General features: G+C 39.5%; 1 protein-coding gene across 1 annotated transcript in view; it reads left to right on the forward strand.

Annotated features, from left to right (window-relative positions):
• Positions 1-18,735, forward strand: part of chfr (checkpoint with forkhead and ring finger domains, E3 ubiquitin protein ligase) — a 48,424-nt gene that overhangs the window by 9,093 nt on the left and 20,596 nt on the right. The window contains exons 4-12 of the mRNA XM_061985908.2: positions 4,777-4,886; positions 5,024-5,083; positions 5,148-5,312; positions 6,444-6,521; positions 6,723-6,840; positions 6,929-7,083; positions 8,733-8,895; positions 13,011-13,225; positions 13,325-13,429. Of these exons, the coding sequence (XP_061841892.1) occupies positions 4,777-4,886; positions 5,024-5,083; positions 5,148-5,312; positions 6,444-6,521; positions 6,723-6,840; positions 6,929-7,083; positions 8,733-8,895; positions 13,011-13,225; positions 13,325-13,429 (1,169 nt within the window). The remainder of the gene's footprint in view (positions 1-4,776; positions 4,887-5,023; positions 5,084-5,147; positions 5,313-6,443; positions 6,522-6,722; positions 6,841-6,928; positions 7,084-8,732; positions 8,896-13,010; positions 13,226-13,324; positions 13,430-18,735) is intronic.

Consider the following 18,735-nt stretch of genomic DNA (forward strand, 5'->3'; position numbering starts at 1 on the left):
TCATGTCAATTCCAAAACAGAAAGTGCAAGATTGTCAGAGACATTTTAAAACAAGCTATTAGTGCACTTTTGTGCATGATGCCACTAAGATGACATATCAAAACAACACTAAATCAAAGTGCACTTTTTGTACAGAACACCACTACAATAGTTGAAAACAAATAAAGTGCACTTTTGTGCATGATGTCACACAAGATATTTCAATAAGTCTCAAATAAAATTGAGCTGCATAATAGGAAATCAAATAGTGTATGTCCTTCGCTATGTGGTAGGTTCCTGCGGACGTTATCTCCTTCTGTTGTTGACTCTTTTTTTCATACGGTGTTGATGTGGAAATGGTTGCCTCGGCATTTTGTTGGTTTGGCACCAAACGGAGATGTTGACATGCGGAGTAAGCACTCTTCATTCACTAGCGGGTGACTTTTCAAATGATGCTACAAATTAGCAGTAACGCTACTTTTTGTAGCAACGCTTTTGCCGCATACTTGACATATTACGGTTGTCTGTTCGACATCTTCCCGCATGAAGCCAAACCACCGCCAGACGATGGACCCCCTGCTGTTTTTCTTGGGAATTAATTCTTCCTTCATTTGTTACCCGATTCGCACCTTCTCTCTCTCGTATTACCACTCGCACCACAGCTAACGTTACCCATGCCGCTACCTCTCTGCTCCGCGAGGGCGTATACGTATGTGACGTATGTAAGAAGGTGCGCTTGTTTTACGTCTCTGTGAGAAGCAGAGACAAGAAAGCCTGTGGTGTAATGCCCGCAACTAAAAGCAACCGCGTGAGAACGTATACTCGAATATCACGATATCGTAATTTTCTATATCGCACAAAGACAAACCCGCGATATATCGAGTTTCCATATATCGCCCAGCCCTAATGGAAGCACATAAAAATATTAAAAAGCTTTGAAATCAATATAAGAATAGTAAAGTACAATCTTCAGTCTTCTTTAAAAACAACCCTTTGGCTATGCTCACAATCATCAGCTTAACATAACATAACCACAAAAGAACAAAATATAAAATAAATCCCTTGTTTAAGAGGACATTTTAAACATCAGCAGCAACTTGAAAATAATTTATTTAATAAGAGTGTTTTTTAGCTCAATATTTGCGCAGACCAATGTCTTTTTTCTTTCTTCCATTTTGTGTATGAAACACACAAAAATTACCTTAGAATTCCTAGTAGAGCATTGTTTTTTTTTTGTTAGTTTTTCACTGTGAACATCTCTCAAGATGTATAATTAACAATTAATTTGACTTAGAATACAATTTTAAAGGGGACCAATTATACAAAAACTAACTTTTCTTTCCTATTGGTACTTGTTTTTGTGTATTTGAGATTTGCATAGGTCCCAAATTTAAAATCAAACCATGGAGGCATTGCAGAGATATTTGTAAAACAATCTTGCCTTCCTTTATACTTGAGGTGTTTGAAAATTGCTATGTCCTGTGACATTTTCTGCCCTGTGACGTCAGCGGATATCTCCATATATGGTAGAGATTTACTTGAAAATCGTTGTGCGAGTCCGACGCTGTTGTCAACAAGCTCCTTATTTTTCTCTAACCTCTTGTTGTGGGGCAGACTGGTTCGTACATGCACATGCATCCTCCGCTGTTGCCATTTCTAATCCAAATTAGCGTATTGTTAGGGCCCGCATGGCCCATTGCAAAAGGACTCCAAGGGAGTCCTTATGCAATGGGACATAAGGACCTATTGTATTTGTAAGGTTTTATTCTTTATTCTTTATTCTTCCGCCGCCACATTAAACTGTAATTTGACCCAGTTAACATGCTTCAAAACTCACCATATTTGACCCACACATCAGGACCTGCGAAAATTGCCTTTTTAAAAAAAAACCGAACCACAAAACTCAAAATTGCGCTCTAGCGCCCCCTAGGAAAAAAAACAACTAGACTGCCTGTAACTCCCACTAGGAAGGTCGGAGAGACATGCAATAAAAACCTCTATGTAGGTCTGCCTTAGACCTAGATTTCATACATTGATATCCTTCAGCAAAAATCAACAGGAAGTTGGCAATTCCCCCTTCAAGACAGAAAAGTACTAAAAACAGTAACTTTTGCCTCTTTGAGCTGTAATTTGACCCCCTTAACACGCTTCAAAACTCACCAAACTGAACGCACACATCAGGACTGGCAAAAATTACAATCTAATAAAAAAACCTAACCCCAAATTTAAAAATTGCGCTCTAGAGCAATTTTTGAATAAAACGGAGAAAAAACTGCTCCTCGGAAGAAAACAATGACAAAACTGCCTGTAACTCCCACTGGGAAGGTCGGAGAGACATGAAACAAAAACCTCTCCGTAGGTCTCACTTAGACCTACATTTCATAAATTGACAACCCCCAGCAAAAATCAACAGGAAGTTTGCTATTCCCCCTTCAAAACACATTTTTTGTAAAAACCGGTCACCTTCCTTCAAAAACGAACTCCTCTGAGCGCGTTTGTCGTTTCGCCTTCAAACTAACACAGGAGAGAGATTGAACCCTTGTGATTACAATGACAGAAGCGCTTTTTTTCTAACTGCTCCGGTTTTGATTTTATGACCCTTCAAAGACCCGCTGCGCTGATGCTGCTGTTTTTTTAAGATGGCTGCTTAAAAGCAGGAAGCACCAACGTGCCCACACAATGCAGACAAGGTAGGTACACTAGACAAAAGTCTTGGGACACTTCAGACTAAAAGTAGACAAAAGTATTGGGACACTTAGGACTAGCACCTGCCAAATACGCGGGCCCGACCAATGCTGCTTGCAGCTTTAATTCTAAATTATATCTGTCAGTAGACATAATATGGAAGCTCTAAAAACTACAATAAAAAGGGAGATGACACAGTTGAAGTGGAGGCACATTAATAAGACGGACCATTCTGAAGAGACGGTCAGAAAGCGGCTTATAGATGGTCAGTAAAACATCATCTATGCAACATTTTGACCAAAGAACCACCATTACATTTTATGTAGACCACAAGGAACTGTTTTACATGTCGCAAAAACATCATAATAAATGCTTTAAGTAAAATTTTAAAACTCCATCCATTTTCAGAAGGCGAGGCACACCCTGGACAAGTCGCCACCTCATCGCAGGTCCAACACAGATAGACAGACTCAATAATGATTATTATTTACCGACAAAGCCAGGCAAGGCCTCAAGCAGTTACTATTTGCTAACTATGTACACAACAAATAATGCGTCACATTTGGAAAATGTTATTTAATTTTTTAAAGAAATGTAAATATAACAACACCATGACACATCCAGACAGGCCCATGTGGGCAGAGGTGGGTAGTAACGCGCTACATTTACTCCGTTACATCTACTTGAGTAACTTTTGGGATAAATTGTACTTCTAAGAGTAGTTTTAATGCAACATACTTTTACTTTTACTTGAGTATATTTATAGAGAAGAAGCGCTACTTTTACTCCGCTACTTTTATCTACATTCAGCTCGCTACTCGCTACTAATTTTTATCGATCTGTTAATGCACGCTTTGTTTGATTTAGTCTGTCATAGTGCCTGCGTTTCAACAAATACAGTCACTGGTGACGTTCACTCCGTTCCACCAATCAGATGCAGTCACTGGTGACGTTGGACCAATCAAACAGAGCCAGGTGGTCACATGACCTGACTTAAACAAGTTGAAAAACTTATTCGGGTGTTACCATTTAGTGGTCAATTGTACGGAATATATACTGTACTGTGCAATCTACTAATAAAAGTTTCAATCAATCAATCAAAAGTGTGAAGGAAAAAAGACCCTTTTTTATTTCAATCGTACATCCTGTCAAAAGCCTAAAGACTGACTGCACAGTTCCTGTCTTCACAATAAAAGTGCTGCTCCATCGCGCCTGCGCTTTCAAAACAAGAGTCTCCGAAAGCCAGCGCAAACAAGCTAGCAAGCTACGGAGTTTGCCGCCAATGTATTTCTTGTAAAGTGTATAAAAACGAATATGGAAGCTGGACAAATAAGGTGCCAAAAACCAACCACTTTCATGTGGTATTAGACAGAAAGGAGGAACTTTTTTTCTCCTCCATTTGAAAACGTGGACGCTATCAGCACTACTGTCTGATTACAATCAATGCAAGTCATCAGAATCAGGTAATACACCAACTTATATTCTTGTCTTCATGAAAGAAAGGAATCTATATGTTAAACATGCATGTATATTCATTAAAACACCTTTAACATGTAAACAAAAACGGCAAAATAAATAAATATAAATTATATACTGTATATATATATATGTGTGTGTATATATATGTATATGTATATGTATATATATATATATATATATATATATATATATATATATATATATATATATGATATGTGTGTGTGTATGTTACTCATCAGTTACTCAGTACTTGAGTAGTTTTTTCACAACATACTTTTTTCTTTTACTCAAGTAAATATTTGGGTGACTACTCCTTACTTTTACTTGAGTAATAAATCTCTAAAGTAACAGTACTCTTACTTGAGTACAATTTCTGGCTACTCTACCCACCTCTGCATGTGGGCAATGATGTGCGTTTTACATCACATAGCCACTTGATGGCAGTGTTGGCTTACCCTCTCCACTCCCAACAGTTACCAAACTATAATGCTTTGATTCAGATTGAGAAAACTTTTGTACGTTGGTAGCAGGAAGAGGAAAAAGGAGGACATCCGTTTTCTACCGTTTATCCTATCTTTTTGCTAATTTATCTTCTTCAATAATATGTCCAAATGTTTGTTGTCTTGCATTTAGCACCAATGGCACAGTGATCAACATGGCTAAACTGGTCAAGAAACAAACTCACTTGCTTCAAAATGGCGACGTGATCTACTTTGTATACAGGAAAAATGAGCCTGAACAAAGTAAGTGTTATGTATTTATCCACACATTTTTTTTAGTACTTGATTATTCCTCTTGAGTATTGGTACTCTTTACTGTGAATTCAAAAGACGCAAAAATAGACATGATCTTATGTTCATTTTTTTGCCTATTCTTTCAGACATTGCCTATGTTTACCACTCAATCCAAACAGAGCAGGAGATTTCACAGGATAGCTTGGGTATGCACTTAAAGTCCTGGTGTAAGATGATGCAGTCTGGAAGTAACCATCTACTTTGATTCAGACATGTCAGCCCACAGTCCTGTTCCTGTCACGTCCTCCGAGATGATGCTTTCTGTGGAACCTGTCATGCTCTCAAAGGCTCCTCTGGATCTCACTCAGGAAGAACCTCAGCCGTCCACCTCAACTTCACATATCTGTATTCAACAACCTTTCACACCAAACTCAGGTGGGTTCTGTTGTAGTATTATTTAAGGAGTAGGGATCATTAAAAAGTAAATTCATGTTCTGTGAGGTTATCTGAGTTAATGCAGAAAAGTGTCCATTTGTAAGCTATACTTTAAATACAGTATAGTTAGGGGTGTAACGGTATGTGTATTTGTATTGAACCGTTTTGGTACGAGGGTTCCGGTTCGGTTCGGAGGTGTACCGAACGAGTTTCCACTCGGACATATTAAGTAGCCGCCTCCGCTTCCTTCTGCCTCTACACAGCACCCAGCATTGTCCCACCCACACAACCATCTGATTGGTTACAAACAGAGCGGTAACAGCCAATCAGCAGTGCGTATTCAGAGTCAGTGTTTAGCTTTTAGCAGGTAAGCATCAAGCGGCGGACTCTCCCCAAATGATAATAAACACCTCCCAGTCAACTACTAGTAACATCACTATGAGCCCGTTGACCTTTTAGAAATATAAAAGGCAGCTCAGCTCGCTCACAGTCCTGGCTTGAGGTGAAGGCTAATTCGCTTTTAGCGTAACGTTAGCTCATTTTGCGGTGTGTGTGTGTGTGTGTTACGGACATCAAAGCCCTGTCTGTCTGTTATTTCACTATACCTTTTTCTGTGTTGTTTGAGCTGTGTTGAAGCAGCAAAAAAGGACATTATGTTAAATGAAGAGTTTCTGTCTCTGATAGTTGATATAATAATGTAACCGCATCATTAAGCCTACATGAACTCCATGGTGTTCAGGGATGAATACTCTCTCCTATTGCTATTGTACCATTTTTTCAGCTATAGTTACCGGTACATGAATCATTAGTAATGCAGCAGCCTAGTTTTGAATGGCAGGGTCCCTGCTATCACATGTTGATAAAAATATAACATTTACATAATAAATCAACTACAGGCTTCCCAAATGCTGTAATAAATTAAGCGTGATGAGTTGACTTGAAACTGTGACAATGACTTTGGCTGGTGAGGGTTTACTTGGCTAAAAAGGGAAGACATCTATAGGAGGTTCTTTACTACACTGTGTTTGTTTACTACAATCATTTTAATTGCATTGTTAATTTCATATTAGATGCTGTTTTTTAAGTGGCCACAGCACACGTTTTGAATTGCCAATTTTGCTGCCCCAACAGGCCAAATCAGAGACGAGGCCCTAACACGAGAGAAAGCGCTCGACGATGTGGAGCCGGAATGCAAGAGAAGGAAAATTGGTGTGTTAATTCATTGATCACATTTGTGTTGAATCCATCTACCTTGCACTTCCATATGTTTCCTCAAACACACTTCAGACCTGACCACATACATCTATATTTGTTAAAAGATAATAAGTACTGGAAGCAAGTGACCATTCTTACGTTTTACAAAACTGCATGGCCCACTTAAGGTTCTAGTATCGTTGCTTGTATTCCCAGACAAAGACGCTGTATCACATGCCTCAAGCACAGCGGTTGTTGAGAATGCAAAGAGAGACAAGATGGAGGAATCTCTCACTTGTATTATTTGCCAGGACCTCCTGCATGATTGTGTCAGGTGGGACCCTAAACAAACCAAGGTTGATTTTGCACGCTTAAAAACCACTTAATAGTATTTATGATTCATACTTTCCTCCGTCTGTTAGCTTGCAACCCTGCATGCACACATTCTGTGCTGCCTGCTACTCGGGGTGGATGGAGCGCTCCTCTCTTTGTCCTACGTGCCGCTGCCCCGTGGATAGGATCCGCAAGAACCACATCCTTAACAACCTGGTGGAGGCCTACCTCATCCAGCACCCTGGTTAGTGGAAATACACTTTTTAGTTGTGGCCAGAGGTGGGTAGAGTAGCCAGAAATTGTACTCAAGTAAGAGTACTGTTACTTTAGAGATTTATTACTCAAGTAAAAGTAATGAGTAGTCACCCAAATATTTACTTGAGTAAAAGTAAAAAGTATGTTGTGAAAAAACTACTCAAGTACTGAGTAACTGATGAGTAACATACACACACATATCATATATATATATATATATATATATATATATATATGTCTTAATAAGGTTATCCAAAAAATAGTGCTCGATACCGTAGTAGAGCGCAATATATGTATGTGTGGGGAAAAAAATCACAAGACTATTTCATCTCTACAGGCCTGTTTCATGAGGGGGGTACCCTCAATCGTCAGACGATTGAGGGTACCCCCCTCATGAAACAGGCCTGTAGAGATGAAATAGTCTTGATTTTTTTCCCCACACATACATATATATATATATATATATATATATATATATATATATATATATATATATATATATATATATATACAAATACATTGATATATACAGTATATCATTTATATGTATTTATTTTGCCGTTTTTGTTTACATGTTAAAGGTGTTTTAATGAATATACATGCATGTTTAACACATTTCTTTCATGTTGACAAGAATATAAGTTGGTGTATTACCTGATTCTGATGACTTGCATTGATTGTAATCAGACAGCAGTGCTTAACGTCCACGTTTTCAAATGCAGGAGAAAAAAAGTTCCTCCTTTCTGTCTAATACCACATGAAAGTGGTTGGTTTTTGGTATCTTATTTGTCCAGCTTCCATATTCGTTTTCACACACTTTACAAGAAATACATTGGCGGCAAATTCCGTAGCTTGCTAGCTTGTTTGCGCTGGCTTTCGGAGACTCTTATTTTGAAAGCGCAGGCGCGATGGAGCGGCACTTTTATTGTGAAGACAGGAACTGTGCAGTCAGTCTTTAGGCTTGTGACGGGATGTACGTTTGAAAGAAAAAAGTGTCTTTTTTCCTTCACACTTTTGATTGATTGATTGAAACTTGTATTAGTAGATTGCACAGTACAGTACATATTCCGTACAATTGACCACTAAATGGTAACACCCCAATAAGTTTTTCAACTTGTTTAAGTCAGGTCATGTGACCGCCTGGCTCTGTTTGATTGGTCCAACGTCACCAGTGACTGCATCTGATTGGTGGAATGGAGTCAAACGTCACTAGTGACTGCATTTTATTGGTGGAACGGAGTGAAACGTCACCAGTAACGCAGGCACTTTGAAGGTCTGTCTGACAGACCAAAACAAACAAAGCGTGCATTAACAGATCGATAAAAATTAGTAGCGAGTAGCGAGCTGAATGTAGATAAAAGTAGCGGAGTAAAAGTAGCGTTTCTTCTCTATAAATATACTCAAGTAAAAGTAAAAGTAAGTTGCATTAAAACTACTCTTAGAAGTACAATTTATCCCAAAAGTTACTCAAGTAGATGTAACGGAGTAAATGTAGCGCGTTACTACCCACCTCTGGTTGTGGCCTATTAAAAAATGTGTTCTCCTCCTCATCTAAAGAGGTGTCTACATTAATGTGAGTAGGTATTTTATAATTGTGTCATGAAATATGAATAAAGAGTGTGTGTGTCTTTTTAATAGAGAAGTGTCGCAGTGACGAGGACCTGAAGAGCATGGACAGCCGCAACAAGATCACTCAGGACATGTTGCAACCAAAAGTTGAGCGCTGTTTTTCTGACGAAGAGGGCAGTTCAGATTACCTTTTTGATCTCTCTGACAATGACAGCGACAACTCGGACATTAGGTAAAAGGTTTAATGGGTATTTTAGAAAAACCTGCTGAATATCATGAATTATTCTCCATGAAAATTAGGTAACCAGTAGGGTTGTACGTAGGGATGTCCGATAATGTCGGACTGCCGATATTATCGGCCAATAAATGCTTTAAAATGTAATATTGGAAATCATCAGTATCGGTTTCAAAATTATCGGTATCGGTTTCGAAAAGTAAAATTTATGACATTTTAAAACGCCGCTGTGTACACGAACGTAGGGGAAATTACAGAGCACCAATTAACCTTAAAGGCACTTCCTTTGCGTGCGGGCCCAGTCACGTAGTATCACACACACAAGTGAATGCAAGGCATACTTGGTCAACAACCATACAAGACACACTGAGGATGGCCGTATAAACAACTTTAACACTGTTACAAATATGCGCCACACTGTGAACCCACACCAAACAAGAATGACAAACACATTTCGGGAGAACATCCGCACCGTAACACAACATAAACACAACAGAACAAATACCAAGAATCTCTTGCAGCACTAACTCTTTTGGGACGCTACAATATACACCCCCCACAACCCCATACACTTTGTGACTTCAATAATAAATATGGCGGTGCCATGTTGGCATTTTTTTCCATAACTTGAGTAAGATTTATTTTGGAAAACCTTGTTACATTGTTTAATGCATCCAGCGGGGCATCACAACAAAATTAGGCATAATAATGTGTTAATTCCATGACTGTATATCGGTATCAGTTGATATTGGAATCGGTAATTAAGAGTTGGACAATATTGGAATATCGGATATCGTCAAAAAAGCTATTATCGGACATCTCTAATTGTTTTTAGTATTTACTAATAATTGTATTTGTCTTAAAGCACAGACCAAGAGTGTTTGATCCCCCAGGTTCGATCCCCGCTTTCGTCATCCTAGTCACTGCCGTTGTGTTCTTGGGCAAGATACTTTACCCACCTGCTCCCAGTGCCACCCACACTGGTTTAAATGTAACTTTGATAATAGGTTTTACTATGTAAAAGTGCTTTGAGTAACTAGAGAAAAGCACTGTATGAATATAATTCACTTTACTTCACTAATACAATGTCAATAAAGGTTTATGTCCTATTCTAACCTAATCCTGGACTATATGTAATATATACAATTGTAAATTGTCCTATGAGTGCAATAAGAAAAGCCCAATGCGTTTTAAAGCCTTTTTATTTTTGTTTTAATCTTCTAAAAGTGTTCTTTGAGTGCAATAAGAACCATATGTTTATTGTATCATAAGATTTGTTTGTTAAGATTAGACCTAAAATGACATTTTTTGTGGTCCCTTTTATTCTTAAAAGTATCAACATATGGTATTGGAACAACCCCATACCTGCCAACTACTCCGGTTTTCCCGTAATTAGTACGGTTTTCATCAACCTATTCCGGGTTACGGTTGCAGTGATAAAAAGTACGGTTTTTCATTAATTAAAAATATATATTTTTTAAAAAGTTTTATTCACGAAAATGCGTAACACAATGACAATCGACAATGCCTCCCGTAACTTCCTATCGAGCAATTCCGAATGCCATGCGCGAGGCTATTTATAGCACCGCTGCCAAGCACGAGGCACTAGTTGTATGGCGTCACATTAGTGCCAAAAATCCGAGCGCATAAAAACTGTTATCGCGCGCTGATTCTCCACTTCTTGCGCGCGGGCGACACCATTTTGCGCGCGCGCGCGCGCGGTGCCTTTCTACTCCTGGCATCTCTCCTCGCGCTGTCATGTTTCTTTTTGGCACTTTGGGGGCGGGTATGCTTAGACGGCCCCTTCTTTCTGATTGGTCAGGCGAAAAACGCTGAAAAATGCTCAGAGCCAATCAGAAGTATAGCAGGGCGGGTCATCGTCAATATGTATCAAGATTTACGGAGGAAGAAGTGGATAAAAAAATGTAGCCGCTGATGAAGGTTATTTCATAGCACATAAACACAATACAGGGTAATACAAAATGTGACCCAAATAAATAATAAGACAACAAACACCATAATCACATCTTTCAGTCAGAACTGGTCCACCAGCAATAACATCCAACCATAACATTATTTTATATTTTCACTTCTTCTTGAACATTTGTTTTCTAATTTATGGAATTTCTTTTGATTCAGCCATAAAATTAATGAAATAATCTTTGAATTTTGTTTTTAAAATGTTAAAAATAGCTTTTAATAATGTATTCTGAAACAGTTTAAAATAATCAGAGAACTGACTAACACTGACCCTACACAACTATGTGGCACAATTAAGTCTTTTTTTTTTTTTTTAAGCGAAAGAGGTAATTTCAACAGCATCCTATGTCATATCTACATGTAATAAGATTTGTAACAAGGCAAACCGTTTGTAAATTGGTCGAAAATCGAGCAAGTTATGGTAATTTAAGTAGTACATGTACCATTGACATCAATGTAATGATTGAGGCTAGATGTCTGAAGTAAGATGGCTACAACGTTGCTACGCTGGAGAATGATTGGTCATATGAAAAATGCTTACAGCCAATCAGAAAGAAGGGGCCGTCTAAGCATACCCGCCCCCAAAGTGCCAAAAAGAAACATGACAGCGCGAGGAGAGATGCCAGGAGTACACAGAGAGCGCGCAGAAAGGCGTCGCGCGCGCACAGAAAGGCACCACGCGCGCGCAAAATGGTGTCGCGCGCGCGCACGAAGTGGAGAATCAGCGCGCGATAACAGTTTTTATGTGCTCGGATTTTTGGCACTAATGTGACGCCATACAGTTGCCATTGTTTCCAAACGAGCGAACGATCATGGAATCAGCCGGAGAAAAATCGCAAACGAGTCTTAAACCGAAAAGAAAACTGCAGTCATTCCGTGAAGAATATTCAAAAGCCTATCCGGGAATAATTATCCGTTCCAAAAAGGGTGAAAACTACGCGAATTGCACCTTGTGCAGACAAGATTTTTCGATCGGACACGGAGGAATTAGCGATGTAAAAGACCACGTTGGGACAAAAAAACACAAGTCTAATGCTGTTGCTAGCGATACAAGTGGAAAACTTTCAACGTTTTTCGTCGCCCAAACAGTGATGGTTTTAGCAACATTTTAACCTGTCTGAATGCTAATAATCATTTTGCGTCGGGGGGCTTCGCCCATCTGAACCGCCAACCAGGACTTTGTCCTGGACCTACCGGGGCCTGTGGCCCCTGGACCCTGGCTACTAGGTTTTTCTGATTTCAAAAGTTGGCAGGTATGCAACCCTAGTAACCACCAGCACGGGAGACACAAATACAGTGTGTCATTCTAGTGTTAACTGGACTTTCTTCTCAGTATTGTTGTTCATATTTGCTTATGGACCTGGTTTCCAGACACTAAATTTGACCTATTCATAATATATTCTACCTGATAAGATCACAGTAAAAACAACTCAAGTTTACATTTGAAGACATTAAGACTTTGGGCAAATAAATAAAGCAACATAAGTCATTGCTTGACTGATGTATTTAGAACTAAATGTAATGGTTGTAAATATTACATTTCATCAGTGGCGGTTTTAGCTATGGACCACGTAGGCAAATGCTAAGGATAGTATCGTCTAGGGCAGTGGTTCTCAAATGGGGGTACGCATACCCCTGGGGGGTACTTGAAGGTATGCCAAGGGGTACGTGAGATTTTTTTTTTAATATTCTAAAAATAGCAACAAATCTAAAATCCTTTATAAATATAAATAAAAACCTATCTTTTTTTCCAAATAGTTCAAGAAAGACCACTACAAATGAGCAATATTTTGCACTGTTATACAATTTAATAAATCAGAAACTGATGACATAGTGCTGTATTTTTCTTCTTTATCTCTTTTTTTCAACCAAAAATGCTTTGCTCTGATTAGAGGGTACTTGAATTTTAAAAGAAATTCACAGGGGGTACATCATTGAAAAATGATTGAGAACCACTGGTCTAGGGTGCACCACAGGGATGGGGGGCAGGGTGAATCATATTTATGGGTTCAAAATGGATAAAACCAAACAAAGTGGTGTCTCGCACTCCAACCTAGAACAGCCACTGCTTCTCATACATTGTGGAAAACGATTATTAAAATGTTTTTATGTTTTTGCTGGTTTTTCCCTAGTCAGCCTCTGGTGATGTGCAGACAGTGTCCTGGCTACAGGAAGGAGCTCAGTCAGATGCTGTTTGCGACAGGCTCAAACTACTGGGTTCCGGCTCTGCCAGCACCATCATCTATGCCTCCTCTTCCACCTCCATTCAAACTACCGGTAAACACCAATGAAGGTTCTGCAAAGCCTAAAGGGGAAGAGCCCTCAACATCTTCGGACACCCTACCAGGTAACTAACTATTAACTAAGATGGAAAAAAGTGGTGTTTAATTCAAATATGGAGATATCTGCTTTCTCCTAAATTGTCAAGTTATTTTACTGCTTGCAGATTCTCAGGAGTACCGCTGCCCTCCTCAAGGCTGCCATCTTATCTGCGCCTGCTGTTTGCAGCCGATGCCGGACAGACGGGCCGAGCTGGTCAGTCAGCAGCAATGTGAGTGTGTCAACTTCATTTACATACCTGCCAACTACTCCGGTTTTCCCGTAATTAGTACGGTTTTCATCAACCTATTCCGGGTTACGGTTGCAGTGATTAAAAAATACGGTTTTTCATTAATTAAAAAAAAAAAAGGGTGAAAACTACGCGAATTGCACCTTGTGCAGACAAGATTTTTCGATCGGACACGGAGGAATTAGCGATGTAAAAGACCACGTTGGGACAAAAAAACACAAGTCTAATGCCGTTGCTAGCGATACAAGTGGAAAACTTTCAACGTTTTCCGTCGCCCAAACAGATTCTTTGGATGTGATAAATGCCGAAGTTTTATTTACGGAGGCAATAATTGAGCATGGACTTCCAATCGCACTGGTTGATCACATGGGACAGTTAAATGTTTGTAATGCAACCTTTAAAAATCATTACGCGGTGATCGCGGTCCCAAAAATAAACTTTTCTTGCATGATAATGTCCAGAAAAACTCACTTTATATTACTATAGAGTCCTTTTAACGAATGAGTTTGATGGTTTATCACAAACCTTAAATGAAAGAAGTCCTTCGTTCTCCTGCACCATGCATGCACTTTGGCCTTGCTTCGTGTTTGGTGCGCAATCCTGTCGGCTGTATTTCACAGCACGTCTTTGACAACTTGAAGTGGCATAAAACATTTAAAACAAAGGGGTTATAGGAACAATCACTTTCAGTGTTTTATGCCACTTCAAGTTGTCAAAGACGGTATGCTGGTGCCCGACTGCCACAAGTGGAACAAACATTTGAAACAAAGGGGTTATAGGAACAATCACTTTCAGTGTTTTATGCCACTTCAAGTAAACTTATCATAAAGTTACCATATCATTTTTGCAGTATGATCAATCTGATAGAATAAATTTGGATTTTAGCCGCAAAAAGGTAATGACACCAATGTTATCTATTGGAATTGTTTAGTACTGTTATACTGTTAAAAGTGTTTATACTATTTATGCTTTCAAGTCCAAGTTGAAGAAATCTTGTTAAATGTTGACAGCATAACTACCAAAATACAGAAGTATGTCCTTAATATTTTTGCAGTGCTATTTCTGTTGAAAAGTTAAAATGATTACATTAGAGATGTGATGTGCCACTTTTCAAGTGTCTGATGGCTTAAATTAATTTTCATTAATTTTTCATATTTTGAATTCTTTTGAAAGGCTTACAAAAAAACTACATTTGAATTGTAATTCCATGCTATTGACAGGACTATTAATTTTAATGAAGTTAGCTTACCATGTTTACAGTATGATAATTGTGATAGAAATGTGAATTTTAGGCACAGAATATTTTTTACAATTGAACAAGGCAGTAGATTATACAAGCTTGGACAGAAAGTTAATAATGACACCAATTTTTTTTTTTATGGAATTGTTTAGTACTGTTTTACCATTTGTTTACTGTAAAAAGTGTTTATACTGTTTATACTTTCAATTAACAAATTGAAGTCTTGTGAAAGGTTGACAGGATAACTGGCATTAACTGTCAAAATAATTTCAAACTATTGAAGTTAGCTTACAGAATAAACATGTCAATCAACCCATATGATTTTTGCTGTAATATTTTTGTTTTGAAAAGTCACTGTGACTGATAGAAAAGTGATGGTTTTAGCAACATTTTAACCTGTCTGAATGCTAATAATCATTTTGCGTCAGGGGGCGAAGCCCTGAACCCCCCACCAGGACTTTGTCCTGGACCTACCAGGGCCTGCGGCCCTTGGACCCTGGCTACTAGGTTTTTCTGATTTCAAAAGTTGGCAGGTATGCATTTAACAAGGCAAGGGTGTCCCCTCCATGTAATTGATGGTTACGGCCTGCCACAGCAAAATAAAAGCCGCCACACCTTTACATGAAAACTAAATTAAGTAATTTTATGTACCGACGGATATAAATAGTACCAATTATTTGCCCACTATTGACAAGTGATGCGCCGAAAAAAGACTGATTATCGAAACAGTATTGCCAAAATAGGATGTTGCTATGACGTAACCAAGACGTACACGATTGTCTGGAGCGGGGGCAGCATGTCTGCGATGTGGATGTACTTAAATATATCCGCGGTATACCCAGTGGAGCTTTTTGTGACGTCAGGCTCGCTGTAGGTCTCGCTGTTCATCGCAGACATCAAGCGACAGAAGGAAAGAGTCTCTAAACATGAGTACAGTCTCAAATAATTGCTCTAAGTCTGCAAAGGAAGCTCAGCTTCCCTTAAAATATAAAAAAAGTGGTCACACTGCAAAAAGTCAGTGTTCAAAAACAAGAAGAAAAAAAAGACAAAAATTAGGGGTATTTTATTTGAACTAAGCAAAAGCCGGCCGGGATGCCCAAAATGTCCAAAACGCGCCCAGCAAAGTCCCACGGGAAGGCGAAAGTGAGAAAAGTCGTCAAAATGTTCAAAAATCACACCCGGGTTCGAGCACTCGGGCACTCCATGTGGGACTCGAACTTGGGTAGGTATTTAGAAAATTTTTGGGACTTTTGCCGACTTTTCCAACTTTTATCCCCCCTCTCCGTGGGACTCGGCTGGGTGTGTTATGGACATTTTGGGCATCCCGGGACTTGTGCGGCCGGCGGCGGGACTTGTGGGACTCGAACCTGGGTAGGTATTTTGAACATTTTTGGGGTCTTTTGGGGACTTATCTCGCTTATCTCCACCACTACACGTGGGACATTGCTGGGTGCGTTTTGGACATTTTTTGTATCCCGGGACTTGTGCGGCGGGACTTGTGGGACTCGAACCTGGGTAGGTATTTTGAACATTTTTGGGGTCTTTTGGGGACTTATCTCGCTTATCTCCACCACTACACGTGGGACATTGCTGGGTGCGTTTTGGACATTTTTTGTATCCCGGGACTTGTGCGGCGGGACTTGTGGGACTCGAACCTGGGTAGGTATTTTGAACATTTTTGGGGTCTTTTGGGGACTTATCTCGCTTATCTCCACCACTACACGTGGGACATTGCTGGGTGCGTTTTGGACATTTTTTGTATCCCGGGACTTGTGCGGCGGGACTTGTGGGACTCGAACCTGGGTAGGTATTTTGAACATTTTTGGGGTCTTTTGGGGACTTATCTCGCTTATCTCCACCACTACACGTGGGACATTGCTGGGTGCGTTTTGGACATTTTTTGTATCCCGGGACTTGTGCGGCCGGCGGCGGGACTTGTGGGACTCGAACCTGGGTAGGTATTTTGAACATTTTTGGGGTCTTTTGGGGACTTATCTCGCTTATCTCCACCACTACACGTGGGACATTGCTGGGTGCGTTTTGGACATTTTTTGTATCCCGGGACTTGTGCGGCCGGCGGCGGGACTTGTGGGACTCGAACCTGGGTAGGTATTTTGAACATTTTTGGGGTCTTTTGGGGACTTATCTCGCTTATCTCCACCACTACACGTGGGACATTGCTGGGTGCGTTTTGGACATTTTTTGTATCCCGGGACTTGTGCGGCCGGCGGCGGGACTTGTGGGACTCAAACCTGGGTAGGTATTTTAAACATTTTTGGGGTCTTTTGGGGACTTATCTCGCTTATCTCCACCACTACACGTGGGACATTGCTGGGTGCGTTTTGGACATTTTTTGTATCCCGGGACTTGTGCGGCCGGCGGCGGGACTTGTGGGACTCGAACCTGGGTAGGTATTTTGAACATTTTTGGGGTCTTTTGGGGACTTATCTCGCTTATCTCCACCACTACACGTGGGACATTGCTGGGTGCGTTTTTGACATTTTTTGTATCCCGGGACTTGTGCGGCTGGCAGCGGGACTCTTGGGAGGTATTTTGGACAAAATTGGGACTTTTGACCATTTTGGCCGCCTTTTCCCCTCTTCTTCCCCGCCTTCCTGTGCACCATTGCTGGGTGTGTTTTGGACATTTGGACAAAAATAGTTTCAAGCATGTTTTACTCAATATACCGTATTTTTCGGACTATAAGTCGCAGTTTTTTTCATAGTTTGGCTGGGCTCCAGTGCAACTTATATATGTTTTTTTCCTTCTTTATTATGCATTTTCGCCAGGTGCGACTTATACTCCGAAAAATACGGTAGGTCATCAAATCTCAGCAACAAGCTGTAATATCTTACTGAGATCATTTAGGACCAAAACCCTTAAAACAAGTAAAACAATCTAACATAAAATCTGCTTATTGAGAAGAATTATCTTATCAGACAGAAAATAAGCAAATATCACCCTTATTTGAGATATTTCATCTTACTTAGATTTCAGTTTTTGCAGTGCAAATATGTACTTTTGTGTTTACATTTCATTGACTAAATATGTGATAGAATGTGGTCTACATTTCTTCAGATCAGCTACTTTCGCTACAGCTGACGCAGCTTTCTACACATTCATTGTGACAGCGTCACAGTGCATTAAGCAGTGTTGGAATTGAGCGTCCATTGACTTTAACGGGGGAGCATAGAGTGGGTTGTTCCACTGCAGTCAAAATAGACAGTCGTTGGATAGGTGCTCGGCCATGGATGCCATGCCTCTCTGGAAGCAAATGACAAGTGGGCTTGGCTTGGAGATGGGGCTTCCACAAGATATTTAGATGATCTGTCTGAGGCTCAATCTCTTTTTGCTGGACAGCAAAATCAGAGATCTTGAAATATAAACCACTGCCAAAGCATTTATCAACATTGATTCCGTTATTCCATGGTGATAAGGAGAATTTTACAATCTTTTAAGTGACGTTGTCTTTGTCAAATCTAGCGTTTTTATTTCTTGTATTTCGAGAATAGCTGAAAATGAGCTTCCCCTACTTGAAAGACCAACAGTCGCCCTGGCCTCCAATAACACCAGAAAAAGATGCTAGATTTGTTGCTTTTCATTATAAATAAAGAAAAATTGACTAAAGGGATTGGAGAAGTCTCTAGAAAAACCTGAACAAAGTACAGTAAGCAGCGACCATTGAAAAATTGAGCAAAACGATATAAACAACATATACAGGTAAAAGCCAGTAAATTAGAATATTTTGAAAAACTTGATTTATTTCAGTAATTGCATTCAAAAGGTGTAACTTGTACATTATATTTATTCATTGCACACAGACTGATGCATTCAAATGTTTATTTCATTTAATTTTGATGATTTGAAATGGCAACAAATGAAAATCCAAAATTCCGTGTGTCACAAAATTAGAATATTACTTAAGGCTAATACAAAAAAGGGATTTTTAGAAATGTTGGCCAACTGAAAAGTATGAAAATGAAAAATATGAGCATGTACAATACTCAATACTTGGTTGGAGCTCCTTTTGCCTCAATTACTGCGTTAA

The sequence above is a fragment of the Nerophis lumbriciformis genome, linkage group LG12, assembly GCF_033978685.3.
Source record: "Nerophis lumbriciformis linkage group LG12, RoL_Nlum_v2.1, whole genome shotgun sequence".
Classification (NCBI taxonomy): domain Eukaryota; kingdom Metazoa; phylum Chordata; class Actinopteri; order Syngnathiformes; family Syngnathidae; genus Nerophis; species Nerophis lumbriciformis.